The sequence below is a fragment of the Pterocles gutturalis genome, unplaced genomic scaffold, assembly GCF_000699245.1.
Source record: "Pterocles gutturalis isolate BGI_N339 unplaced genomic scaffold, ASM69924v1 scaffold19994, whole genome shotgun sequence".
In the NCBI taxonomy this organism is placed as follows: domain Eukaryota; kingdom Metazoa; phylum Chordata; class Aves; order Pterocliformes; family Pteroclidae; genus Pterocles; species Pterocles gutturalis.
In genome coordinates, this window is record NW_010131133.1 from 1 (window position 1) to 26,332 (window position 26,332).

Here is a 26,332-nt window from a genome sequence, read left to right on the forward strand (position 1 = left end):
GCTAAAAATGACAGAAGGAACACTCTGATTTGAAAACTGCCATTGCCTTTGAAATTTGCTTTTTTAAAGTAGAACTGTGTTTTAAGGAAAAGTGCATGTACTGACTATAGTTTTCTGGGTTGACTTCTTACTTGCACTTAGAAAATTTTTTTTCATCTGGAAAAATGTTTTAAATTAGAGCCATTTAAAAAAAAAATTGCTCCTAGCAAGCAAAAATACTGTGGAAAACCTGTAATTTAGACAAGTACCTACATTTTATTTGCTATGTGCTGCTGAAATTTAGAATCCCTTCCCATTTACAGTTTACTTTTCACAGAACATTATTAACTTTTTGGCTTCATACATGATCTTCTGTCAGATGCTTTTGATTTGTAATTTAGCAAAGTATAATAAACAGTGCAAAAGTCATGAATTTTCCTCCGCATCCTGAGCTCTGTGGTAGGGAAAATGTGATAAAATGTGTACCTTAAGTCTTGTTTGATGATCTCTCAAAGCAAGTTTGCCTTCTGGAAATAATTTCTGGGGTTGAAGAGCATGGTATTAACAGATTTAATGTGGCTATTCAATGGATTGGTGGAGTACTATGTGAGGTTTAACAAAATGAGAGAGACAAATTGAACATCAACAAAACCTACATCTGTGAAGAATTATAAATTTAATTAGAAAAAAAGGCAAACTTAAAAGACCTCATTAACTAATCAGAATTTGATGTTACTGATTTAAGATTCTTAAATGGATGAATTTTAAATAGCTTTGGTATCATTGTCCCTTTTTTCTCGCCATGTACTATGTAGTGCCTAGATCTGCAATCCGTGTTGAAGAGAAAGATGTGAAAGCTACTTACAACAATCAAATTACACACAGTAATATTTTTGAGGCATTAAGGACAATGTGTATGTCAGTTAGCACATAAGGTGTTTTTAGTTTAAGTGGAGTGCGGTGTGTGAAGAGTGACAGCTTCTTTTTTCTCTTTTTGGATTTTTTTTTTAGTGTGCCCCTTTGGCTGGCTGGGTAAGGCTGTTGCATTTTTTTTTCCCACTTTTTGTTTGATATGTGAGTTATGTTGCAGAACTTCAGTTATCCAGAAATCTGTTGGAAAAATGAGAGAATGTATGAGAGTAAGCACACACCACCCAGAAATGTTTTTATTCTACGGACTGGTCGTCATAAGTGTGGTTCCTTACTACGTTGTAATTTTGTACTGCACATAAAAAACTGAAAGCATGTGAAGTGTAGCATTTTGTAAACTGTAACTAATTTCACTCACATCTGTGTCTAATTGTTGTCTGCATTCGCATTCTTGAGAGTAGATTTATTTTTCCTGGACCACTCTGTGGATTCAGCTGACCAGCCTAAGTGAGGATTAGTTGTTTTAAAGTTATTTTGATTAAAGAGTCATTTTTAAATATGGTAACGTGCAACACATGGTTTAAATAATCCTTGAGACACAAAGGAGTATATCTAAAGTATGTCTAATGAAAATGAAGGTTGTGGATATGAACTTTCACAAATCATAGAGTGTTAGAGGACATATAAGGTATATATTTAATTCACTATGAATGAGATGGATTTTTTTTTGTTGCCGTCTCCCATGAATCCTTAAATGAATGCTTCTCACTGTACACACACATACACATATATGTATATATTTGTAAGCATAGCAAAGTTATTATTTTTTTAATTTGTGTAAATAAAATTGTGAGGATTCATTGTATTTTATAGTTTAGTGAAGTATGAATAATATTGTAGGGCACTTTGGAAAATATCTGTTAATTAAAGCATCTATTTGAAAAAAGGAAGTATTTTCTATTATAAAAGATATGTTTTAGAGGATCCTGTGCAAGATGGAGTGAAGATAGCTCTGTAAGCAAACTTGGTTCTCACCTATAATTTTTTCCAGGTGTTTAGAAGTAACAGCAGAAACATATCCTAAGGCACTCTGCTGCAGTTTCTGGGGTAAAGAACTGAAAAAAAAAATTCAAACCAAAATGCACAGTTTTGAATGTATCTGCTTGTCTACTTTCATTTGGCATGCGACGATGTATCGGAAAGCACGTTATACAGTACTTTAAGTACCCAGTTGTAAAAAGATTGATGTTTTTCACTGTGCATTATTGCATGCTTCTTGACATCATTTGCCTGCTTTGCCTGGCTGCCCTTAGAAGTTGTTTACTCTTGCTAGTAGTAATTCTGTCTGTGATTAAAAATAACAAAATAAAAACCCTGCAGACACATAAGCGGGATTTGCTTGGATGATTTTTATGGTACTTAAAATGCCTCATCTCTCTTGTCTTCGCTCTGTGATCATTTGAGAGATGTCGGTTCAGGCTGAATGGAAATGCACGTGAAGGAGTCTCAATGCAGACATTAAGAGGATATATACCTTGCCTGGAGAAGCTTTTGTGTGCTTTTAAGCTAACAGTGTCTAGCAGCGTATCTTCACCTGAATTCTATCACCTGCAGACAATCGTTACTGGCTACAGAGAACAGTCTCTTAGCAAAGCAATGGTGTATTTCCAATAGGATATGAAAATATCTTACTCACCTGAGTTACAAAAGGAATCATTTTATTAAGCTGGAAAATTATTGCTGGGCTTCCAAGTGGAACCAAGTTATTTTTCTTGATGAGTGACCTCAGAGGTAAATGCTACAGCTTCTTCCTATTTATTTAGCCAGAAGTGTTCTTTTAAGTCGTTTTTATCAGAAATCTCATTAGTGACTGGAATTTTTATGGGTAAGACCTTGTGCAATATTGTGTGGAGTCTTTATTTTAATTCGCCCTGGCTGGAGATGGGCTTGTTTTGGAGTTGGCTATGTAATCATGTTGGTCATATATTGAAGATCTTTACCACAGTGAGACCTGCCCCTTGTTGTCCTCCCCGCCCCCCTCCAAAAAAAAAAAAAAATAGTCTCAGCCTCTCTGGTTTGCTTCACCCCTTGCCTTTGGGGTGAGGTGACCTGTGGTTTCCCCACTGCCCAGGCATGGAGGAAGGATGGTGAAGAGCAGAGGAAGAGGAAAGCCAACGTGATGAGGGCAAGAAGCTGTCAAGAGTTGAGGGGATGGGAGGGAGAGATAATTCGGCCAGCGATAACAAGAGGCGAGATGGGTGGAGGATTGTGGGGGGCTCCCGCTGCCCTTGGCTGGGTGGCGCGGTGGGGTTACCTTTGCCAGGGTGCACAGCCGTGGCGTGCCGTTCTGTGCCGTGCCGTGGGAGGAGTGAGCCCCTCTGCAGCTGTCACGGGCCCCTGATGAATCACTATCCCGTCACTTGGCCGCCATCCCCCGGCGCGGGGAGGAGGGAGAGAGACCTGCTGGGGAAACAACAGTTGAGCCTTCAATTTAAAGACAATATGCCTTTCACGGGCACCGCGCCCTCCTCCTCTCCTTTTGGGTTTAAAGGACAGAATTGTCATCCGTGGTGATACCCTTTCTTTAAGTTAAGGCCTCGTAGTAAAGCAGGGTAACAGAGGCTTCTGTTTGTTTCCCTGGTTTACAGGTGCAGAAGTCCCAAACCAGTTCAGATGTTGCTGTTTCCTCAAGCTGCAGGTAAGGATTTGGTTGAAAATTGCTATTTTTCTGGAAGCATTTAGGTTTTTTGTTTTTAACTTGGTGTGATAAGTAAACATTTATTCTTGTTTTCTGCATTAAGCAAATGAGTAAGTGCTGGAGCATCGCTTTTATGTGCATGCAACCAAGGCTGTAGACCACAAGCACGTACACTTTTTCACTGAATTGTCTGACTTTATATTAGATACTGGCTTTTCCAGCTCTTTGTGGTATCTTCTTTTTTTTATGTGTAGATTGGTTTAGGTAATGAAATATAAAATGAAGGATTTATGTTTAGAACTTGTGATAAAATCTCAGTTAAAATGTGAAAACTTCATAGCTGAAATGGCACGCTTAAGGATATTTATACAATTACTGTGGGAGGAGTTTTTAATGTAATTTTAATAGTCTTTAAAAGAGCCTAAGCATTTCTTTTAAACCAAAAAAGTACTGGTTCAAATGCCTTAGAGGGACAGTAACCTGTGAAATTTCTACTGGGAGCAATTATTTCGACTGAGTACATCACATAACATTATCAAAAGTCTTAGGTATAAAGAAACGGAAGGATGGGGCACCTCAGTAATAAGCTTCCCCAACATCAACCAAGGGATATGTCGTGGTGCTGATGGCTGTTGGCCTTTTTGTATAAGGCTATTAAAAACACAAATCGGAAATATTCAGCTGCTTATGCACTGTATAAATGTTTAATTTTTGCTTTGAATCAGAATTGCTCTCTTATTTTGACTAAGCGACAGCTGCTGAGGTACAGCAGCGTGCTAAGGCATACTAACGCCTATATGGATTCACCGTATGTTGGTCATATCCCTTTTCAATTGGCCACGCTTTATGTAATCCACAAAGCAAACAACTGAGCAGACATAATAATGTTTTAATGCTGCATTTGTTTCAACGGAAACAGAGGAACAATTAAGTAGTTTGCCAGAGTAAACACATACATCAGGAATATCTCATTCCCTGTCAGTAGATGATAGGTTTCCACAATTGCTTCAAGTGTTTTATTTGGTTTGGAGGCCCATTACATTGCCACTGAGTGGTAAATCTTGAAAAAGCAGAGTGTTAATTTGTTGTTAAGAGAGTATATGTCTTCACAGACTGGTGATTCCCTTTTTGTGCATATCTTAAAAATACAAGGTGATGTGAATTTTTAAAATACACTACTTCGTATCTAAATTTTGTTCTGTTAGAAGCTGCAGAAATAATTACGGTAACTGGTCAGTCATGTGTGGGGCTACAACATGAGTCTAGCACTAGAAAAGATCAAGTTGGAAGAAACTGTTCATTTTTTACTGTTTTCAGGACGTTATTTAATAGTGGGCTGCATCTCATATAGGGTAATTCCTCTGTAATCCATGTTGAGTATGTCACTAAAACTAGTTGCATCTTGTTTTCAGGTCTATGGAAATGCAGGATCTAGCCAGCCCACATAGCCGACTCAGTGGTAGTAGTGAATCACCCAGTGGTCCAAAACTTGATAACTCTCATATAAATAATAATTCCATGACACCCAATGGCACAGAAGGTGAGCCACCCTTTTTTTAGTGTTTCATAGTTTGTTTTTTCTCCTTGTTGCATTGGTGTTCTTGCAGTCAGTAAGCCATATAGAGAAAATGTTTTACTTTTTTTAGGTGTTAGGTGTTTATGTAATTTGGTGTGTAGAGCTGATGTTCAGTGTTCATCAGTAGTTACTATTATCAAGTTTCAGCAATAGCTTTCATTTCAGGTTTATGTTCCTTTCATGGAGTTTGAATGGACTGAGCAGGTAGTATGTGCAGAGCTTAAAAAAAAATCCCAAACCCCCCAAAAGGTAGCTTAGTGATGAGAAAAAAGGAGGTATTTACAATTGTCTTACTACAAAAGGCAATCTTTCCTTCTTTTTCCCTGTTTCAGTATTTCATTATGTTCTCACTTTTTGCAAGCTCCTAAGGTTATGAAAGTTTTGTCGAGTAGGCTAATAAAACTGAGTGTTGAAATTTCCTCAGGCTAGCTTGCTGCTCTGATGGAGTGGCCAAAATTCAAACAGGTGTAGTAATTCAATGGGGTAAACTGATACCTATTTTTCAAGAAGCAGTCAGGCAGTTGATAAGTTATGTTTGTTCTCAGTAGAATACTAACAGCAGAACAAGCTAACAGCTTTGCCAGTAATATAATACATATATAATACATATAATAATACATATAATGAAACACAGAAGGGTTTATATAATAAGCATCAAAAAATACTCTTTCCTGTAACATTTCTGTGACAGTAGTAGGAAAGATTGTCCATTACATTTGGCTAGATATGTGAACATTACTGGAAAACAGTCACACAGCTTCAAATACTGCATTTCAATTTAAATGTATAGTTAAACAACTGTTGTAGCAAAGTTATGCCTTTTTTTCTGAAGAACTGGGTCATAGTAGTGCCGTAAGACTGTTTAGGATTATGGCCATGCATTGCATTCTTCCAGGAAGGGCACATGTCAATCAAACAGATGTCGTCCCCCCTCAATTCCCCAAACATCTCTGTTATTCATTCTAATTGGAGTCCTCTGTAGTGGGGAGGTTTTATGGGTTATCAGATTAACAGGCGTTTGTGCCAGAGTTGTGTATAATTTACTTTTTGCTATTGCTGTAAAAGTATTGCTGCAATCAAATTTTAAGCCATTTGGGAAAAAAAAAAGAAGTAGCTTTTTAAAGAATAAATAAAGTGCTTAACATGTTAACATAGTTTAGGCAGAAAAATATTTAATGTCCACGGATAAGCCTTATTCCTTTTTAATACCAAATAGTATTATTATATTTTTATATCATATTATCAGCTCTATACTAGTTTTGCTACAGGATAAAATAGCTTGACCTTTTCAAATTAAAATTCTTCTTGCTCACTAAAGCCTTTGTTGGAAACTTTGCCAGCTTTTGTACCTTCTGTGTAACGTGAAGGTTCTTTAGTAGCACAAAAATAAGGAGTGTTCTTTGAAACACTGAAAGACACTCACCATCTGGCTCGACTTTTTGGTCTAAGCAGTTGTTGTGTTCAGGCATACGCTCTGAAAAATGGGGTGCTTAACATTACTTGGTCAGGAAATGAGCTATACATTGTATCTATTCATGCGCTGACCTCAGGTAGCAAATAATTTTGGAAATAATATCCCACCTCCTAGGTAGGTATCAGAGTTTATCGAATAAAGTAAATTAAATCACGGTAACTTATTTATCTGACATTAGAATTTTAAAGTTCAAGCTTATTCGTTTTGGGTGAATTCTACCCAGAAAGTTATCACTTGCAATACACGTTTACCTTCTGAGATGAAGCCAAATGGTTTTCTTTTGTTTGCAATTTTCCCTCAGGTGACATGACCCTTCTCAGCACTGCAGACTGGTTGCTCAGCCCTAGCACACAGACCCCCGCAGGTTTGGGTGGCTGCGGCAGGCGCAGCAGGCGTGGGCACGCAGCATGCGTTTTCAGATGTTGTCCAGAAAGCATCCCAAGAAATAGCTTGTGCTTGGCGATTCTGGTCTAAACTTTCTAAATAGAAAATTCCTGTCTCTGATTGCTCTTAAGTGACAAATAAGGAAAAGTTTGTGAAAGACACAGAACTGAATAATTTATTTCTGAATTAGATGTGTGCCAAGAGACAAAATTTGTGAACGAAGCAGATGCCTAAGAATCCAAAGGTGGAATTTTTACTGTTAATCTGTTTTATCTTGAGAAAATGTTTTGTTTGGAATCCTTGCGCTGCTAAACAGGCTTAAGAAAAAAATGGAGTGAATGAAGCAAGGCTTTCTTACTTTTTTTTATGAAGGATGAAGTAAAATTATTGTTTCTTGAAGCAGAATTCTGCAGAGACACAAGTCACAGATTGTAAGGATGCAGTTGTAAGGGCTGGCCAAACACCTTTCTGAAAATGCTGCAGTGTTTGCTTGCTTGTTGCACGTGGAGTGGAGATGTGGGTTGCTGAACCTTCACATGTTACATATAATATGTGACACCAGCTTCTAATCTGCCACGCATTCATTCTCACTACATGAAAGAGCCCTCCTCTTCTGGCATCAGGGACCTTCATGTGAATGAGAAACAGGGCCTCTAGGCATTTGCATGTTATAAATATCTTGTAAAGATATGTAAAATTTGATTTGACTATGGGTGTGATTTCGGCAGGTTTCCATACCCCGAAGTGCAGGATATGTTCACTAGATGGGAAGGGTGGGGGGGGGAAGAAGAAAAAACCTGTCCCAAAGTGAAATGGCCCTGTTTCAAACAAAAGTTCATTAATTCCTCTAAGGCATACTTTCAGGCTTGTCTCTTATTGATGTTGTTCTACAAGAGGATGTGGTTAGAAGATAGCTCACTGTTATTAGCTAATATTTTTAGCTTCACACTTAGTGGTAAATTTTCAAAGCACTGAACGGGGATTTAGTTGTGTGATTGAGTCTGAGTTTAGGATCTGCGTGCAGCTTTGATATAATAACTCTTTGTGTGCTTAATTTCACTTTGGTAGAGCAAAATTAGTGTACTGCAGAACTGACCAGGTAGTGCTGGCTGAGGACTGCAGCTGAAGAAATTCAGGGGGTTTGGGGTCACTGCTATTTATTTCCTTCTATCTAAACATTTTTAAACAAGTCAGATTTACTACTTCTTGTCTCAAATAGCAATTCCTCTATGGAATTTTGTTGGAACATAGTGATTTCTCTAGAACAAACACTATCATTTTTAAGTTTGTTGCAGATCATGAGACAACCTTCGTAGCTCTGGATGTATGTGAGGTGAGGGGAAAAGTAGCATTTCTTTAACATCTTGGTTAAAAAAAATAGTCATAGCTAATAAGAAGTAATTATTTGCTGATGTTTGGATTTTTCTTCCTCCTCTCTGACCCAGGCAGTATGGTCTTCAAACCAGTGATGGGGAAGTAACAGGGAAATTATAGACTCTGACCAGTTAGAAATTTCCCAGGATCAAATGCAGAGGAGTAACACTAAAATGTCTGGCTAAAGGCACTCAGAAAAATCAGTTCTGGCATGCCAAGATACTGCTGATCTTATAAATACTGCAGTATATGAGTTTTCTGTGATCTATTTAAGTGTTTTTCCACAAAATACCCTCCATCACAGGGAACAGCAGACACTGGACACCATTAAAAATTTGGCCCTGTATGACTTCCTTAAGAAAATTGTTAAAAAAAATCTTAAAGAATTGAAGTAGGGATCAAAATGTTCATGGTCGTGCCTTATCTCTAATCTTCCTTTGTCAGCAGATTGCTATGGTGGGTTGATAGTGAAGGAGTTAAAGAAACAATAATAACAGAAGCTAATAAAATTGCCATTTGTTAAGTTTTATCAGACAGCTAGTGGCTATTCGAACAGCAGTGCCCACTTTGGAGATATACTTTAGAGGGGGGAGGCTGCAAGTGATCAATAAATTTGAAAGGGGTAGCAAAGCTGTTTTCCATAGCAGACAACTGCCTCCAGTTTTTGCCTACAGTGATCTTTCCTTTTATCTAAAGAATGTAAATCAGTTCTGATGGGTGACATGGAGTGAGAAGCAGAAGGCAGTGGCCCATCATGATGATGTTTTATGCAACGGGAATGGAAGAGAATAGATGAAGACTGGGAGAAGGAGCTGTGGTTTTCCACACAACTACACTTCATTCATGTTAGGAGTATGGAGCTGCTTCTGCTGCCATCATTTTTGAGCGTTCCAAAGGAAAAAGAGAAGACATTTTCATATCAAGTGGGAAGGTAAAATGTATAACAAATTGAAGATCAGATTTTCAAAGATACATAGGAAGGGAGGCTTCAAAGGGAGTGGGACATCAAAATTCCTTTGGAAAAAAAGGTTTCTCACTTTTTAAGTACCTGCTGCAACATGAGAATGAGATCCCCCACAAAGGCATTCAAAGCTCCCCACTACGTGACTATCTGATGTGTGGCCATTAGAAAGGTCATTTTAAGTCTGGTGAACGTAAATCCATCTTCAGGGTTTCAGAAGGCAGCGCTGTGTAGTATGTTTGCTGTCAAGTTGCAATTTATAGAATGGAGAAAAATTATTTTCAGTATTTTCTAAAGCAGTGATGGAGTAAGACTTTGAAATCCACAGAGAGATTATGAGCTGGTTGTTGCTATGGCACATGATGTAAATTTCTGTAAGTAAATGATATGTTGAGTATTTGTTAAATTTCTAACAATACTTTATAGCACTCAAAATAGTCTTTCAGTGTTGCCATCAGGCCTGCACATTGGCAGTGAATAATTTTTAATTTTGTATAAGTTATTAATAATTTTTAATAGTTATTTATAATTTTGTCTACTTTGGGGTGCAAAGTTGTGGTAGGTGATGGCAATCAGACAAAATTACCCTCCTTTGGAGATGTTTGGGTTCTTGTGTCTTTTGATTGCTTATTTCTGGAGTTTCTGACAATTATTATGCTGAAGTTTCTAGACTTGTGTTTGTGAAGAAGAGCTGGAAGACATTAAACTTGTAATTGATGCAGAGATACCTCCATATTTAGACATCCTGAAATAATATCCCAGTAAAGGTGAATCTAATATTTCCATTTCAGTAGGGTGTTAGTATCAAGAACTACATGTGCTGGCTTCTTTACTCAGACCCAGAAGGGAGCAAGAGGACAGTCATGTGGCCAGAGACAAAGACTGCAGTGGTCCCAGGCCCCAGACTGCCAAAAGCAACCTGGGGTCTGTAGGGACTAGTAATAATCTTCAACCTGCTGCCACTTCTGGAGGGTAAAAATCAGAGACTCATCTCTGTCTGTTTGTGTGAAGACAAGGGACTGACTTGGACTATATTTTTTTCCCCGCTCTTTACCTTTTTCTTCTTGCTGTATTACATTGGCTTCCTTCCAGACTCTTTGTCTTATCTGTGATTTTGTTCTCCTGCTTCCCCAAGAGTCCTTCCGTCTCCTCTGAGCACATGTAGCATAATGCTCCATTATTCCTCTTTCATAGGTTTTTGGCCAGTGAAATAACTTGTCTGCTCCTTTGTTGGCTCAGTCCAGCAACTCCTGTTGCAAGATCTTGAGGAGGAGATTGGCTAATAAATATTTATGTATTTATTGTCTTTTCTGTATGTATGTGCATCTGTTTGTGAAAGCCTCATGATTTTGTTTTCCCCCATAACATTTTCCTGAAAGGACCTTGTTTAAGTGAAAATTAATAGCAGTACTGGTTCCCACAAACATTTGAGGGAACAAAAATACTTCAAAAGACAAATGACTTAAAAAAAAGATAAAATATCGCGGAAGCACCATTATTTTAATATCATTTATTTTTGCAAGCTTCTCATAAACATTTTTGCAGCACATGCTGTTCCAGACTGTGGATGCAGTGTGGTAGTGTGAGAGCACCCTCTGAGCATGCCTCAGGGTCACAGAGCCCCGCTGGCACAGTGGCTTTGCACAGGCTGCAGGATGTCAAGACCCTGTGAAGATACTACTTCACCAAAAACTGTAACTACAACAATCGCATCAGGTGTGGCATCTCTCCAGTTGGACCAGCCTGTTATAAATGACCTGCATGTGTGCAATTGTGTGATTGCACAGCATAAGAGAGAAATATCACATGCCTGGCCAGTAATACAGATGAGAAAGAAATCCAGCCCCTGCTGTCAGTGTGCACCAGCTCACCAGGAAACTCCCCAGAACAGGAGCAGCATCTTGATCTAAGATCACACCTTAACAGACAATAGGGTGATATTTGAAGAGCCTTAGCAACTTCAGAAGCTTGTGGCTTGATGATTTAGCACTTCCATTTGCATCTTGTAATCTTCTGAGGAGTTTTGCTTATCACAGGTAGATAAAAAAGCATAAAACTTGGTTACACTTCAGGGTTAGCCACGTCATCTGACCCCCGGTCGGTGACTGAAGTACCTGTGCCACCTGGTTTGATGAGACAAGCTGGACAGTTTGCTGCTGCTGCTGGGTGAAGGGGCATGCAGGCTAGCACTAGCCCTCTTTGTCCAGGTGAATTTGGGTTTAAGTCTGGCAGTCTTGAAGTTCAGACCCTGGCCAAAAGTAGAGGATATTTATTCCCACTAATGAAAGGTCTCACCTGCTTTGTCATTCTGCTTCTGTCTTCATATCTCAGTCTTGCGTCTTGTACACCTAAATGGCAGAGTGAGCTTGACTTCTCCATGATGCTCTGTTCACTTGAAGCCCTCCATGTTCCCAGAAGGTAGCTGAAGACAACCTTCTCTGCCATTAGTGTCTGGGGCTGTGACGTTGTATGGTCATTCTATCTGGCTTGGGTTAAAAAGTACGGAGATTTTACATGGATGCTGTGCAAACTGTTACGCGTATGCAGGGGAGTTGCCATGGTCAGATTCCCAATTGAGGATTTCAGAAGGAAAAAAAAAAAAAATTAAGGCCATAACACCTCTAAAAAGATTGTTCCTAGATATGTGCTGCCTCCGTTTGGACAGGAGAGATACAATCATTTGGTATAAATTGAAAAGTGAATGTGAAGGGGAAGAACATTAGTTTGACTCACATATTCTCATCTCCTAACTGCAGTGAATGAGATTATGTTAACCCATGACCATACTTGTCAGATGAATACCCAGGCTAAATCTTGATTAGCAGCTATAAACACTATCAAAACTTGTCTCCACCCAGACGGTTTTGAATTTTCTTTCTGATTTTGCACTGTAGCAGTGGTGCCATTTCTTTGTATATGTGAGGTTTTTCCTGGCAATGACGTTAAAGCTCTTTCAGTTGTAATGCATAGTGTAAGAGGAAGATGATGGTCGTGGGGGATCCATGCATGCAGTGAAAGCTAGGTGTTAGCTGCAGCCCACCTACTGCAGAAGTTTGGAAGCCTTCTCACATCAGCGGAGGGGAGAGCAGGAAACAGTCTGGGCTTGAACTAGAATGTGCTGCTTTGAGCAGGGACTTTCTTTGAAAACTAAGCATAAATTTAGGCTGGAAATTACCTTGTAGTAATTACCTTCTGGTAATTTCCAGATAATTAGATTCAGGAAGAGTCCTTTGCTTTGAGAAGCAGGAGCAAGTAAGTTTATCGGGCTTCATGGGCAGGAGCTGATGACTTGATAGTCTGTGATAGAAAGAGAGAGTCATGTCCTGGATAGGAATTAGTATAGTTGAGTAACCTGTTTATAAGTAACCTGTAACCTTTAGTAACCTGTTTATAATTGCAAGATTATTCAGTACAAACAGAGGAGAGTTTGAATAAAGTAATGGACAGTATAATCAACTTAGAGATTCAAGGTAGAATTTTTGCCCTGTTGTTAGTGACAATTATTTTTTCAACTTTCAGGTGAGCTTTGGGCTTCTAGTGGCTACAGAAGGAGGATGGTGTTAAGCAAAACAGTGTATGGACAGTAATGGATACATAAAGTACTTAATCAAGATATCTACCTGGTGTTTAGCTGCTAACCTTATTTGAAGATGCCACCTTGATACAAACCAAAATAGAGCTAGAGGTTGTATTTATATGTATGTCTATAAACACACTAACAGACTCACTTACTTAACTGTTGAGACTCTTTGTGCCCCATGAACACTAAGAGCTGTCAAGCCAGGAATTATTTCATTTTGCCCACTTATTCCTATGGTACAAAGAATATAACATTATAGTATTAATTTAGTCATAAAACAGCAAAATGAAAAGCAATTTAATAAGTCAGCTTTGTTTCTAATATTACTATTCTGGTTTAATGTATATAGTGTAGCTGTTAACAAAGACTAGTTCAGTAGAGCAAGCCTTGTATGTATTTCACATAATCAAAGTAATTTTAAAAAGATATTTAAAAACCTGACTTTTTGCATGCTTGGAGGTGTAATATTTATGATGTATGCATGTGACCTTTGTGTTAGGAATGGCCAAATGCTGTGTCTCTAAATCCATATTTAAAACAGCCAGCATCTGGTTACTCATAGCACTCTATTGCTATACACACCAGTGATTGCATGACAAACTGTGAACTCAGAAAGTTGTTACTTGGCCAATGAACCACATGAACTTGTGGGTTCTGCTCTGAAGTTCTCTCTTGGTGGAGTTCAGAAACTGCCATGTAAATCATTTGTAACCCCCTCTTGTAATATGGCTGACAAATGGGACACATTGCAATTGCAATATTTGAGTGTCGTAAGAAGAAATATATTGACAATATCTAACATTAGATGAGCAGTTGTGCTATCTCAGAATTTTTGTGCTTTTTTTCTCAGAGCTAACGTGTTATTATCTGCTACTCCTTTTTTTTTGTTTTTCTGTTGTGTTGTTTTCTTACACAGTTTCTTTTTACATCTGGTTTTTAGAATCTCATAAATGATTAGAATAAGGAGGAAAAGTATCTCTCTGTTGACATAGCTTCTTAAGCTCCTCAGTATATACACCAAATCTATATCAGTAATTCTAAATAACTGTTGAAGTTTTGCAGCAGATTAGGAATATGTTAGATTTCATCTTTAATTTCTTATTGATAATCTGGTTTATTACACGAGTGATTTTGCCAGCACTAAAACTTAGTAGCATATTGCTATATCAGTGTCTGTTGCTGTAACGTGAGTCTGATATTTCTGCACCTTTGTGAAGGTCTGTTTTGATAAAGCAACAGCAGAAATGGGAGCTCTCCTGTGTTGCTTTCTGTGGTCTCTGCCACAAATGAGTGTGCTGGCAGTTACTGGCAAGCTTGCAACATGTTCTGCACTGACGTGGCAGTATTCCCACTGATTGCCAGTGTCATCCTGTGAAAGCTTAGGACACGTTGCAGAAATGTTAATTGTTGTGGAAAATGTGGAGAGCTGAAATCCAGAGCATGCTTAAGGAGCATGTGGCAGGGCCAGATCCATGCCCGTCCAAAGCTTTGCTTCCTTGGACAGCTCCGCATGTCTCTGGTGATAGAGATGGATTACTGACGTGCTGCTGTGATAGACTGGCAGACTTGTAACATTAGGAAATCCCTTCAGAGCTCTCCTTCTGCATGATTCTGCCACAACTGAGCATGCTGTTGGCAGTTACTGGCAAGGGGGAAATGTGCTCCACTGCAGGTCAGTTTTTGTCTTGGGCAAACGAGAGACCTATTTCCAACTGGTAAAACCATGGCTGTTTCTTCTCAGTTTATTTCTTTATACAGCAAGCTTTCATCCTCTTGAAATACGTTTAGGCTCAGATAGAAGGAACTATGCGGTCATTTTCTGGCATTTTGATTAAAATGATGGGTGAATGGAGGGCTTTTCTGTTTCTGACTGTCTTTATTAAATTCCCAACTAGCTGCAGCAGAAGGTCTGTTAAGGTCGTGGTTGCTCCTAAAGATAGCATGATAGGCTTACTTATTATCTCCCTACTAATAGGTATCCAGATCAGGAATAATGTGTTTCTTATCCCATTTTTTCATATATTCAGGAAATAGCAACAGCTGAGAAAGGAGACATAAGGAACAGTTGTAATGAAAAATTTCTGAGCACCTCATTCAGCAACTAGAATTCATTTCTATGAAGAAGACACTGCGGTGTGTTTTATATATGTTTTCCTCTATCTTCAAAAGTTATATGTTTAGTAAACAGCATTCAGTTATATACATGGCTGAGCTGAAGTATTGCTTATCAGTCATAGAGACAGAAATTCAATTTTGATGAGTTTTTTCCCAAAATGGCAACTTTCACAAGGATCTGAGTAAAGTAGGCTTTTAAACCAATGGCAAGAGAGGTATTTACATCCACTTAGAAAGAAATTATCCTAGAAATCTTTATCTAGAACAAATGATGCGATAGGTCTCTATATTGTTTGAGGTGGCTCAGCATAGTCCCTTGGACTGCTAGTTTGCGGTGATCCAAACAATAATATTTTATTTTATATAGGACACAGAAGAATTGTTTCTCCAGTAGAGAAGAGGGGAAGAGTTTGGAGAAAGCATATACTGAAATCTTCCACCCTTTCCCCCAAGTTAGGTTGATCTGTCTCATCTTCCTCTCTTTTCCTCCCCCACAGCTGTCAGCTATAGAGAAAAGCATCTTTCATTGTTATTTCCAAAAGTATAATTGCATTATGGAAATCAGGTTCAGAAGACCTGCAATTTTTTGGGAAAGCTGGAGTAACCTATGAGGGAAGTGTTAGTCTGACTGTAAAATGTTGCTGTGATAAACCTCTAAGAAAAAGCAGAAGATAATGTAGATGTATCTGGATTAACAAACTGCGTAGAATTTGCAGTAAAAATTACTTGGGATAGATACTTTGCAACAAATCTTTTGTTGCATCTGTCATTAGACTTTGAGTATTTAGTTGTGAAATGGATGTTGGATGTATTATATGTTGTGTTTTTAAGAAAGAAGTTTGTATTAGGGTTGTGGTTCAAATCATGAGTGCACTCCTGAAGTGAACCTCTTGGCCACCACTTCGTACCATGTGTTAATTCACCTTGTGGATTCTCTTGAACTTCACTTCTTTCAAAAAAAGGTGCTCTGCAGGAGTGAAGCTAACCTCTTCCAGCTGCTGATGGGCACTCCCTCCCTGGGACAAGACTAAACCTAGCATGAATACCCCTCTAAAAATTTCCTAAACTGTGGATACTGGACCCTCTGCACCAGCCATTTCATTCCATGAAACTTTTCTTACTGGGTTGCACTGCTTGCTAATGCAGATGTAGCAGAGGTTTGTGTGGATCTAGTATTTGACCTCCCGAGTCAGCGTGTGCAGACAAAACATCCTGCATGAGAATCAGAAGAAAGTAGTGGGCAATTAGTAAAATCTTGAGTGACTGCATGTAAATCCCTTGGATGAGGTCAGGTGAAGGAAATAGTGAGGCATGTGGAAATAAGAATTTGCACTGGCAAGGAAAGGAAAAGTCCTTTTCAAATGGGGAAAGTGCCTCTCTGTCACCCTTTGCAAACCTGGCACCAAAAGGGTTTCTGCTAGTGATTGTTGCAATTCCTGAACACACACGTATAGACAAACATACATGCACACACACACACCCCTACATCAAGATGACACTAAGGCTTTACACATCAAATGGGGTGCGGTTTGATGTGGTTTTCTTGGATTCACTTTCTGACATGTTACTGAACTGGCTCGCTAAAAGGTCAGGGATGCGTGGGAAGCGGTGACTCTGTGTGTCAACAAGAGCACAAGCGGCAGGATGTTGACAATAAGATCAGCTCTGTTGTTTTCCGAAACTTCATCCTCAGTTGCTTTTGGTGTGCTGTAAGTGCAAAAGCTGGGTATGTAAAAATGGATTTGAGAGATTGCCGTGCTGATCCGATAGCTCCCTGAGAGTAGGTGCCTGACCCTGCTGCCAGGTCAGCCCTGTCCTTGCTTCATGGGTCGGAATACTGTTGTTACCGAGATTGCGCTGGAGCAACAGAAAGGGAAATTTCGTTATTTACTTGAGGCTTTATTAAAAGTCATTAATTAATATTTCATTATGAAGCAGCATGAGCCAGGAGACAGTCTCTCTTACTCCCATTCTTTTTCACTCTCTGACAGCCGTGTTGGGTTGCGGGTGCAGAGGGAATAAAATGTAAAAGCATTCTTTGAGGTATCTGGTGAGGACTGTGTCCCCTTTGTTTATTCAGGGTTGCTGAGTATAAAGTTGGTTTTCATTCTGAGAGGACAAATCCACCATGAGGAAAGTGTTTTACTTCATCATAAATTCTAATTTTTCCTCTGAAAATTATTTGGATTGAAAAAAAAAAAAAAACATCTCTCAGATAAACCCATTTAAAAATCAGTTCCTTTTTTGTCTTATTCAAATTGCTGTCTTTCAAGCCTGTAAATGTCTGTGTGACCTGATCTAAATGTGGACCCTTATTGTTGGGTCTGCAGGATTAAGAGGAATCAGGACAGGTGCAGAGAGTTGCATGGGGACTTCTGGTTTGTTACAGTGGCTCTTATTCCTTGGGGACAGAAATAACCCTCTTGATCATTGTATATGTATGTGTAAATCATAGCTGCCAGTACTTTGCATTGTTTGTATATGCAAATACATAAAATGCAAAATATCGATAGCCATGATTTAAAACATTGTCGGCAGATTTTTGTTTTATTGAATTTGTGGCTGTAGTGAGTGTGTGTGCATGTGTGTGCAAGAATATTAGGTGCATATAGAATATATTTTATTTATATTTCTATAGTTAAAACAGAACCAATGAGCAGCAGTGAGATTGCTACTACTACTACCACAGACGGGTCTTTAGACAATTTCTCAGGATCAGGTAAGGAATAAACAAAGGTTTTAAGCTCAGCATTTTTTATTTACTATGTTCTTATCCCATGTGGTCTAAATCTGTGCACAGCTGTTAAAAAGCCCTGTGCACTTTACAGCTTATACCTATTTCTGTTCATCTTATTCAGACAGAATAAGTCCACAGGAGTTTTGCCCAAGTAAGGAGCATTACAGCATCAGGCTTATTAATGTTCATTGGTGTCTTCAGTGGGAGTCTCACTAGGGAGTATTCTGGCCCAGAGTAATTATTGTTTTGTTTTCTGTGAGTAAACATACCTGCCTCTGTGATTAGTGTTGTAATTGAGGGATAGGTCTTCCTTATTTGTTGTAATTTTTTATTATCAAGGTATCATTCTTTTGTCAGGCTTTTTTTCTTCCTGGCAGCCAAGCACATCTTAGCTGCTAACATAACAGGAAACAAACACTGTCAGAAAATCCTAAAATGTTTGCACAGGTTTGCATACCTATGGATTAACTATGGTATTTCTAGCACATCTCTTTTATGGTGCAAATCAAATAAATTTAAAAAAAAAAAAAAAACAAAAAAAAAACAAAGGATGTAATACTGTGTCATAGGATTATATTTCCAGGGTAGCAAAATTTGACATCTCGCAACCAGTCAGGCTCCACGTAGCCAACTTTTTTCTGGTCTTGTCACAGCCTCCATGTTTATACATGTGCTGTTGACTTTGAAAGTATCGAACTTGAAAGGCAAAAAAAAGATTTCTAGGGTATTTTAAATCTCTGAAAGAAGAAAATGCAATGTGTTTACTAGTAGCTACGTACTTCCGTGGTCATCTGACTAGAGGTCGGACTGTAACGTTTGACATATCTGCAGCCTTGTAGGCCACAGAAAAGAAAAACTACCAGGCATGGAAGGCACAGATAGAGATTCCCTGCTACCCCTTATGCTTCGCGAGCAATCCTGGAGTGTAAAGATGATGGATTTTCCCTGTGGTTGGCCAGGAAAGGGGTAGCTGGTGAAGGGTAATTATCCATGCCTTGTTTATTTCCAGGTACTTAGCAGCAGGGCCTGTTGTTTCTCTGGCTGTCTGACTTTACAGTAGTCTCATAACCTGCCGCTGACCCCTTCCTGGCAAAGACTTCAAAACCCACCTTGGGACCTAGCAAAGAAATGGCACCCAAATGGTAAACAGAAAGGGAAGGGCTCCCAAAAATAACACCCAGAGCACGCCAGCGCATCCGCCACACTCTTGGCAGCACCCAAAAATACATAAAGAATATTGGGATGGGTTGGCGTGAAGCTCTGTCTCAGCAGCAGCCGGGCTGCCGGGGAGAAGCTCCTTATTTAGCCTCCTGGGGTCAAGTGTTTCGCTAAGACAATTTGCACATTGGTCATGACATCTTTATGCAATACTGTTTTGAAGGTCTGAAAGGATTTCAGAAAGCAGATAAGATAGGTGGGAAGAGAAGGAAGTGCAATATCATAGCACATCGTCTGCGTTATGTTTTTTTGAAAAAGAGGCACGTGCTCTGAAGCTGGCCATATGTTTTCAATCGAGGCATGCATAAAGCTCCTTCATAAAATGTAGGTCTTAAAAATTCTAAAAGTTAATAAAATGTTGCACTTGAGATATCAATAATCCTTTGAAAACACGAAGGGAAATGTTTCCATTAGGAAATAGGTTGTTTGCATTGAAAATGTTGTCTGTGTGCAAGCAAAGAATAAACTGTTGCTCAGGCATTGTACAAAGGGGCAATTTAGTATTTGAAATTCGTAATCAAGTTTTTTAATGTTAAGCATTCTTGCATAGTTCCTGATAAAATATTATTTTCTATCTAAGGTGTCAATTATATTTGAATTTAATAAAAATCTTGTTAATACTCTGAAATTCTATTAGGAAAAATAATATTTATCTTTGGTGTGTGTATTTACACTTCTGTGTGCTTTCTTTTCTCCTTGGTGCAGCAATTGGAAGCAGTGGTTTCAGCCCAAGACAAACACACCAGTTCTCCCCACCACAGATTTACCCTTCCAAGTATGATATCTTTTAAAAATAATAGTAGTAGTAGTAATAATAATAACTGAAATAGGCAGATTTTAACCTCATTTAAAATAATAATTGGGTCTGTCTGTTAGGTCATAATCCAAACTGCAGCAGCTTCTAGGAAAAAAAAATTTTTTTTTTGAATGCTAAGAATGTATTTGAAAAATATTTTGAAAGTTCTTATTTTACTTATTCTTTTATTATTGATTTCTTGTTGTTGCTTTGTCTTTATCTTACAGTTTCTGTTGTCTAGCACAACCTATGATAATGTGTTAATGAAGTAGCAGGATTATAATAAGACTGAAAATAAGTACATGCATGTCTAGCTAATGTAGTGTCTGTCCTATTTTCTGCCATTTGTAATCAATAGCAGACCATACCCACATATTCTTCCTACCCCCTCTTCACAAACGATGGCTGCATATGGGCAGACACAGTTTACAACCGGGATGCAACAAGCTACAGCTTATGCCACCTACCCGCAGCCTGGCCAACCCTATGGAATCCCTTCGTATGGTAAGAAACCACGTCCATGTTATTTTATTCCAGAGGTAAATATTTTTTAGAACAAGATTATGTGACCCTTGGGTTAGTGCTTAGTGGGACAGCTTTGCCCTTGAGCTTTTCTTGTGGAAGACTGGTAGTTTCCCCGTTGGAGTGAGTGGTGCTTAATCTATGTATTAGAGTTAAGAAGCTACTCAAGAGGATGACTCTCTTTTGGGATCAAGGAGAGAGATTCATTAGGTTTTTACTGGTGATATAAAAAAAAAACCAAAACAGCACTGAAATAGGAAAAGAGATCTAGGGACCTCCATTACATAGGCACAGCTCCTGGTGATTTTGTTAGGAGCACTGCTCTCCAGCAACGCAACATGGTAAGTCAATACATGAAGGTCTGAATTTCAGCTGATCCAGATTACTGGAACCCAAGTGAATCAGTGAAGCTGCACTGATTTTCAGGAGGTGAAGAACTGATTCAAAAAGATTCCCACACAAAAAAAAAAAAAAAACCCACCTAATTTTCAATGTTTTAAAACTCCCTGGAGGTGAAAATTGAGGTAAATTGCCACTAAAGCTCTGTCTACCTGATGAAAGAGATAGTACTAAGTAGCAAATATTTAAAAAAAAATATTAAAACCAAGCTGCAGTGGGTGAGAACATTTTGCTGCCAGACTGTCTGCTAGCAGACCACATAGCAGTTTAGCAGTGAGGATGCAGTATTAGAAAATAGGTCTTATATTCCTCTGATGTAATATATTAAAAATATGCAATCCACATGCTTTTGACAGTATATTTTGTAAAGGTACATTCATGTAATGTAAGTCTTATATGAAAAGAACATAACTTAGAGTATAAGCTGTGCCCCTTAAAATTGTTAGAACTTTTAAGTGCAAAACTGGTGAACCTTCCATCCTGAAACCTGCAAGTTGAAATCCACTGGGTCTCAGGTATATCCTACAGCAGATTATTGTGAGCAGTAGGTACAAGAAATAGATTATTATTTCCCATAACTTTAAAAAATGTATTTCATTAATATATCATCAAAAATTATGGTCCAAGGAAGCATTCTTCCTGTGGCTACTTGATTACTTGCTGCAAACATACGGTTATAAACATGAATCGGATGTTTCAGTTTGAATCCACATATTTTAAACTTACAAAAACAACATACTTTAAGGATATCTGAACTACATTTTCAAGACTAAGGAGCTGAGGATTCTTCTCCCCACCGCCACAAGCTCAGCTTGCTGATGAAAGCTTGTCTGCTATTTCCAGCTGGATCAGGTGGTGTGATAACTGATGATGCCGTTCCCCACTGTGCTCTTCCTTCTCCTGCAGGCACCTCCTGTTTGTGCTTGGCTGGCTGTGTTGGCTTGGGCAGCCCAACTGTGACTTTTGTGGTTTTTGCTTGGTTCCTCTGGATGAAATCTTGACGTTACTGAAGTCAACTATAGAACTCCCACTGACTTCAGCGAGGCCTTGTTTTCACTACTTGAGTTTAGCTGTCTCACTGTCCTCGGAGCTATAATTGAGAATTGCTTTACTTGGCAGCTGCTCACCAGGGGTTAACGTGCCTGCCTGCTCTTTTGTTTTATTATTTGCCCAGTTCATCCCTAGCCTAGGACTTCTGATAATTTTGCCTAATGTTGTACATTGCTGAGCTGCTTTTGACCACTGAAGCCCCTGGCTCCTGAGCCAAGTGGATTTTAACACGTTTTATTATTTTCACATAATGCCTCCTGAGCACTAAGGTGCTTCTTGCCATTGTACTTTATAGCAGTAATATTCAAAAGCAAATAACTATGAAGAAGTTTCAGGACCTAACACCATATATATTTTTGCATATTTAAGGCTCATTTTATAGTCCATGTTCCCAAAATAAATTACATGGGGAACACCAGGATGCTCATTTGCAACAGGCAAAAACTGAAGCTTTGTTTAGAGACAGAATTCTCCTCTTGGGTCTGCAGGTTAGACCCCATGTACTGCCTGCCTTGCTTTTCCCTTGTTCAAGCAGAGAGCTTCCAGCAGGTGTGAACTTATAACAGTTATAACTTTCACTTATGACGTATGTGAAAGGAAAAATTCTGAGTTGGAGTAGGGGGCTTCTTTCTTTTTGTTTCTTTACTCTGGGGCTTACTGGAAGGAAAAGTATTCATGAATTTCCATATCAGTGTCCCTCAAGTTTTCTCTCTAAGGGCAGAGTTTGGGAAGGTGCTGTCTCGAATGCACCTCTAGTCTCTTCATTTTTCCACTCCCCCACCTCAACCGTGGTGCAGCCATGCAGGCAGGAAGCGGGGTGGAGGGGAATGCCACCGACAGCTGCCTCCCAGGGACCCCTGGCTCTGGTTCATCTGCAAAGCCCCCGAGGAGGCGGGAGAATTTCCTGAAGCTCCCTCCTCCTGCTTACTCCGGTACCAGCATCTAGCAAAGACTTTGCTTACCAACATCTTTCTTTCCAAATACTGGCAGTTCCCTTACGTTTTCTCACTATCCCTTCCTGCTTCCTTGCATACACTAGACTTGGGAAGGCAGAAGGGAGCATCAAGGTTTGATGAGTGAAAGCCTTCAGGATGAGAGCAGGTGAGAAGAGCAGGCCCCAGGAGATGAAAGGCTCTTCATAAACATAGAGGTTTGCAAAAGGGCATGTCAGTGCCACGTTGTCTTCACTCAAGTGGCATCCTCCTGCTGCTGCCTTTGATCGTCTCCTTCTGCTCCGTCTGAGATGGAGTTGAATCAGGCTGTTAAAGCTGGACTAGAAAAGTAATGCTTGAGTTAGTTAAACTTTCTCTAAGCAACATGTAATCAGCATTTCAGAAGTCCTTAAACAGACAACAAATAGGGATCGTTGATACCAAAACATCCATAGCAGGACCTTCCCCTTGGAAACGAGGTGTCAGATTCATCATTAGGATTGTTTAATTGTAACATGAAACAAGCAGCAAGTAAGCATCAGGGAAAAACAAGCAAACAGGGTTAGTCTGGCAGTTAGCAGGTCTGGCAGAAGGAATTAAGGGTAATTAATGACAGCAGTTGAAAAATAATGATTTAAATGGCAGAAGACGACATGCTGCCATTTGTACATAGGGAGATATTCAAGTTTTGCAAACACAGTAACTTCACAGCCCTCTTCTACCTTAGGACATTGAATATTGTTTAAAAAAAAAAAAAAGTCCAAACAGGAAATGGACTAAGATTAACAGTCATTTTCAAAGGAATGTTACTAATTCACACTTAGTTAATTGAGTTCAAATAACAGTGGTTTCCGAACAATGAGGTATCGTTGTATTACTTTTCCATTGCTTTGTCTGTAATTATTTTTAAATGGTACTTCATGTTGGGACAACCTTATAATTAAAACTAAGAGACAGAAGGTGAATTGTGTGCATTTCCTCAGTGTTTCACTTGCTGATATTTACTTGCTTGTTGCCTTCCAAGTTGGGGGAGGAATCACTGAAGTTGGGAGGGAAGCCATTCATTTAATTGGACTTTGAATTCTTTTATTACTAACCTTGGAAATTAAAGGATAATGTGATGTGTAGTGGATTTCCCTGTCAGTGCAGATTAATGACTCTCTGCTGTTTTTCCCAGTTTGGGAGATTGGTTCAGGAATGGTTCCTGTCTATTAGGTGTTTATTTGTTAAAAGGCTGAATGCCTCCTATAGTGTTTAATTAGCTTTGGAAATAATCATTACACTTATTGCTGCTAGTTTTCTTTATCCACTTCTGATTCCTTAGAAAGACACTGCACTCGGAGACATGTAATTTTCATGTAGGAATATTGTACAATGCAAATCTCGGTTATGTCATTAATGGGTGGATGGCAGGAGAGCTTGGCTATGCTATGCTTCATTAAAGTCATATAAAGTTGCTAATCTACCTCTGTGAAATGTCATGAATATATGGAAAAGTTAGCCTCTGACAGGAAAGGAAAAAAGGAATAATGCAACTTCCTGTTCATGTATAAATTTCTTTTGCAGTTATTGGAAACACAGTTTTGAATTTAACCTCTCCCTGGTGAACTTCAGTTTTATGTGTGCTTTTAGACAGCCCTTACTCTGTTCATTTGTGCATGCTCTCGGTTTTCATTCTTTCATGCATGCAATAGTAGGTATATGTTAAAAATGCTGTTTATTAAGTGATTTTGTTTTCCATCCCTGTTTGAATATGAACAAATAGATTTGCTGTCACTAACTGATTTAGGTGCATTGTGGGCAGGCATCAAGACAGAAGGTGGATTGGCACAGTCACAGTCACCTGGACAGACAGGATTTCTAAGCTACGGTGCCAGCTTTAGCACACCTCAACCTGGACAGGCTCCCTATAGCTACCAGATGCAAGGTCTGTATAAACAGTTATTAACATTAATTAGATATGGTTAATGCTATGGGTTTTTCTCCCCTTATTGCTTTACATTCCGAGGACAAAAATTAATGTTTGCTCAAGTATTTACCTCTGACGTTATTGCAGTTGGAGCTGAAGTGATGGTTGCCTTTGCTGAGAGCAGCGACGGGCCAGCTCTCAGCAGTTTGGAAGATCCCTTGCTTAGTGACTTCATTAATTTTTAAATAGTGAAGTGTTGTAGTGTTATTGCAGTAAAAATGTATCTCTGAATAGCAATAGTTTAACTAATAGTGAATGTGACAAAGTGAGTCCTGGAAAACGTGGCAGGATTATGAATTTAGGAAGTGCCAAATATAATTTGACACCTGAATGTGTGCGGGGAGGCAGAAGATAAAAATACCTACTGCAGCTGTGGAGGTAGCTAAGTAATGATTGAAGTCTGTTTCTTTGAAGTCTATTTAAAAGCTGTAAGTCTTTGTGTGTGCAGGCTATTATTATCATTTATATTTTGTAGCCTTGCTTGCCTGTTTAGTTTACATAATATCTTTCCACCTTCTTCTCCCAATTCCTTTTTCCCCTTACGTATCGCAAAGTTGCTGGGTGTGCCTGGTTCTGGATTTTCACCACTTTAGCGGATATTTTTAAAAATCTTTGTTTACTACAAATAGCTAATTTTGGATGTCTGCTGCAGGACTTTTCACCCCTGAATTTGATAGCTGAAATCAGGTGTGTTGCGAACTTTAGAACTGTTGAAATAAGTGATCACTTACAGAATCGAAGCACATTTTTTAAGTTTAGCACCTCTGTTTATTATTGTCATGCTCCATTTAATCTCTGCACCATCATGTAAATGCTCCATGAAATGTTTTGAGGCAGAAGTGCTTTTGGAGACTAAGTGAATGAGGTTTTGCTTTTGTTCCACAGCTTTGAGGGTATATTGATCCAGTCCTTCACTCAGACACAAGAGAGATGCTTTTTTTTTTTTTTTCTTTTAAATCCCCTTTTGAACTGTGTGTTGAGTAGGGCAGAAGCGACCATGTGACATCTGAAGTATTGCTTACTTGTAGTGTGCTCTGACAAGTAAGAGGAAGATGACAGTATAAGAGTAGTACGCAAACTTTCATCTACATGCTGAATAGTGGTGAACTTCTACTTGCCTGAGTAAATATACCAATAACCTGGTTATGGTTTTTCCTTTCTGCAGATAGCCACACTAGAAAAAAAACAACACTGAAAAAAACCCTATGTCTGTGTAGGACAGAGCTCAAAATGCCTGCCAGCAACAACTATGAGGATCTCCTGGATTGATGTCCCGGCTTTTAAGGAACTGATAATTCATGATCACTAGACAATAGAGTTATTGAAAACTCCCATCATCTGTGTTGCCTATAATATCTATTGCAGTAGTGCCTTCATGCCACAGTCATGTGTTGGGATCCTATTGTGCTAACTTACACAGCCAAATGAAAATACAGTCCCCATGGAAGCTGAAGGCTAAAATAAAACACACAGGCTTATTAGGGCCTAATATAACAATAAAGCTGACACTGTTTAGGCAAAATAAACAGTTGTCACCCCATATTGGTTATCTAACAGCTCTAAAGGTGTTTTTTTTGTAAGATAACAGAGCAGAGGGATGTCAATAAAAAAGGATTGTAGGTAGGACAATGAAGTGGTTTTGCAGATGTCTATGGGAAACTCATTCAGTGGAGGGAGGAAAGGGGGAGCAGCATGGGA

General features: G+C 38.9%; 1 protein-coding gene across 4 annotated transcripts in view; it reads left to right on the plus strand.

The window, feature by feature from the left end:
- The first annotated feature begins 3,503 nt into the window (after nt 1-3,503).
- The window catches only part of EYA1 (EYA transcriptional coactivator and phosphatase 1), an 83,372-nt gene continuing 60,543 nt past the window's right edge, over nt 3,504-26,332 (plus strand). For 2 of the 4 annotated variants that reach the window (XM_010080497.1, XM_010080499.1), the window contains exons 1-5: nt 4,964-5,087; nt 17,650-17,730; nt 19,672-19,741; nt 20,121-20,266; nt 24,470-24,592. In XM_010080497.1, the coding sequence (XP_010078799.1) occupies nt 4,964-5,087; nt 17,650-17,730; nt 19,672-19,741; nt 20,121-20,266; nt 24,470-24,592 (544 nt within the window). Of the gene's footprint in view, nt 3,548-4,959; nt 5,088-17,649; nt 17,731-19,671; nt 19,742-20,120; nt 20,267-24,430; nt 24,593-26,332 lie in introns of those variants that run through there. The other 2 variants (XM_010080500.1, XM_010080498.1) reach the window with 2 other exon arrangements.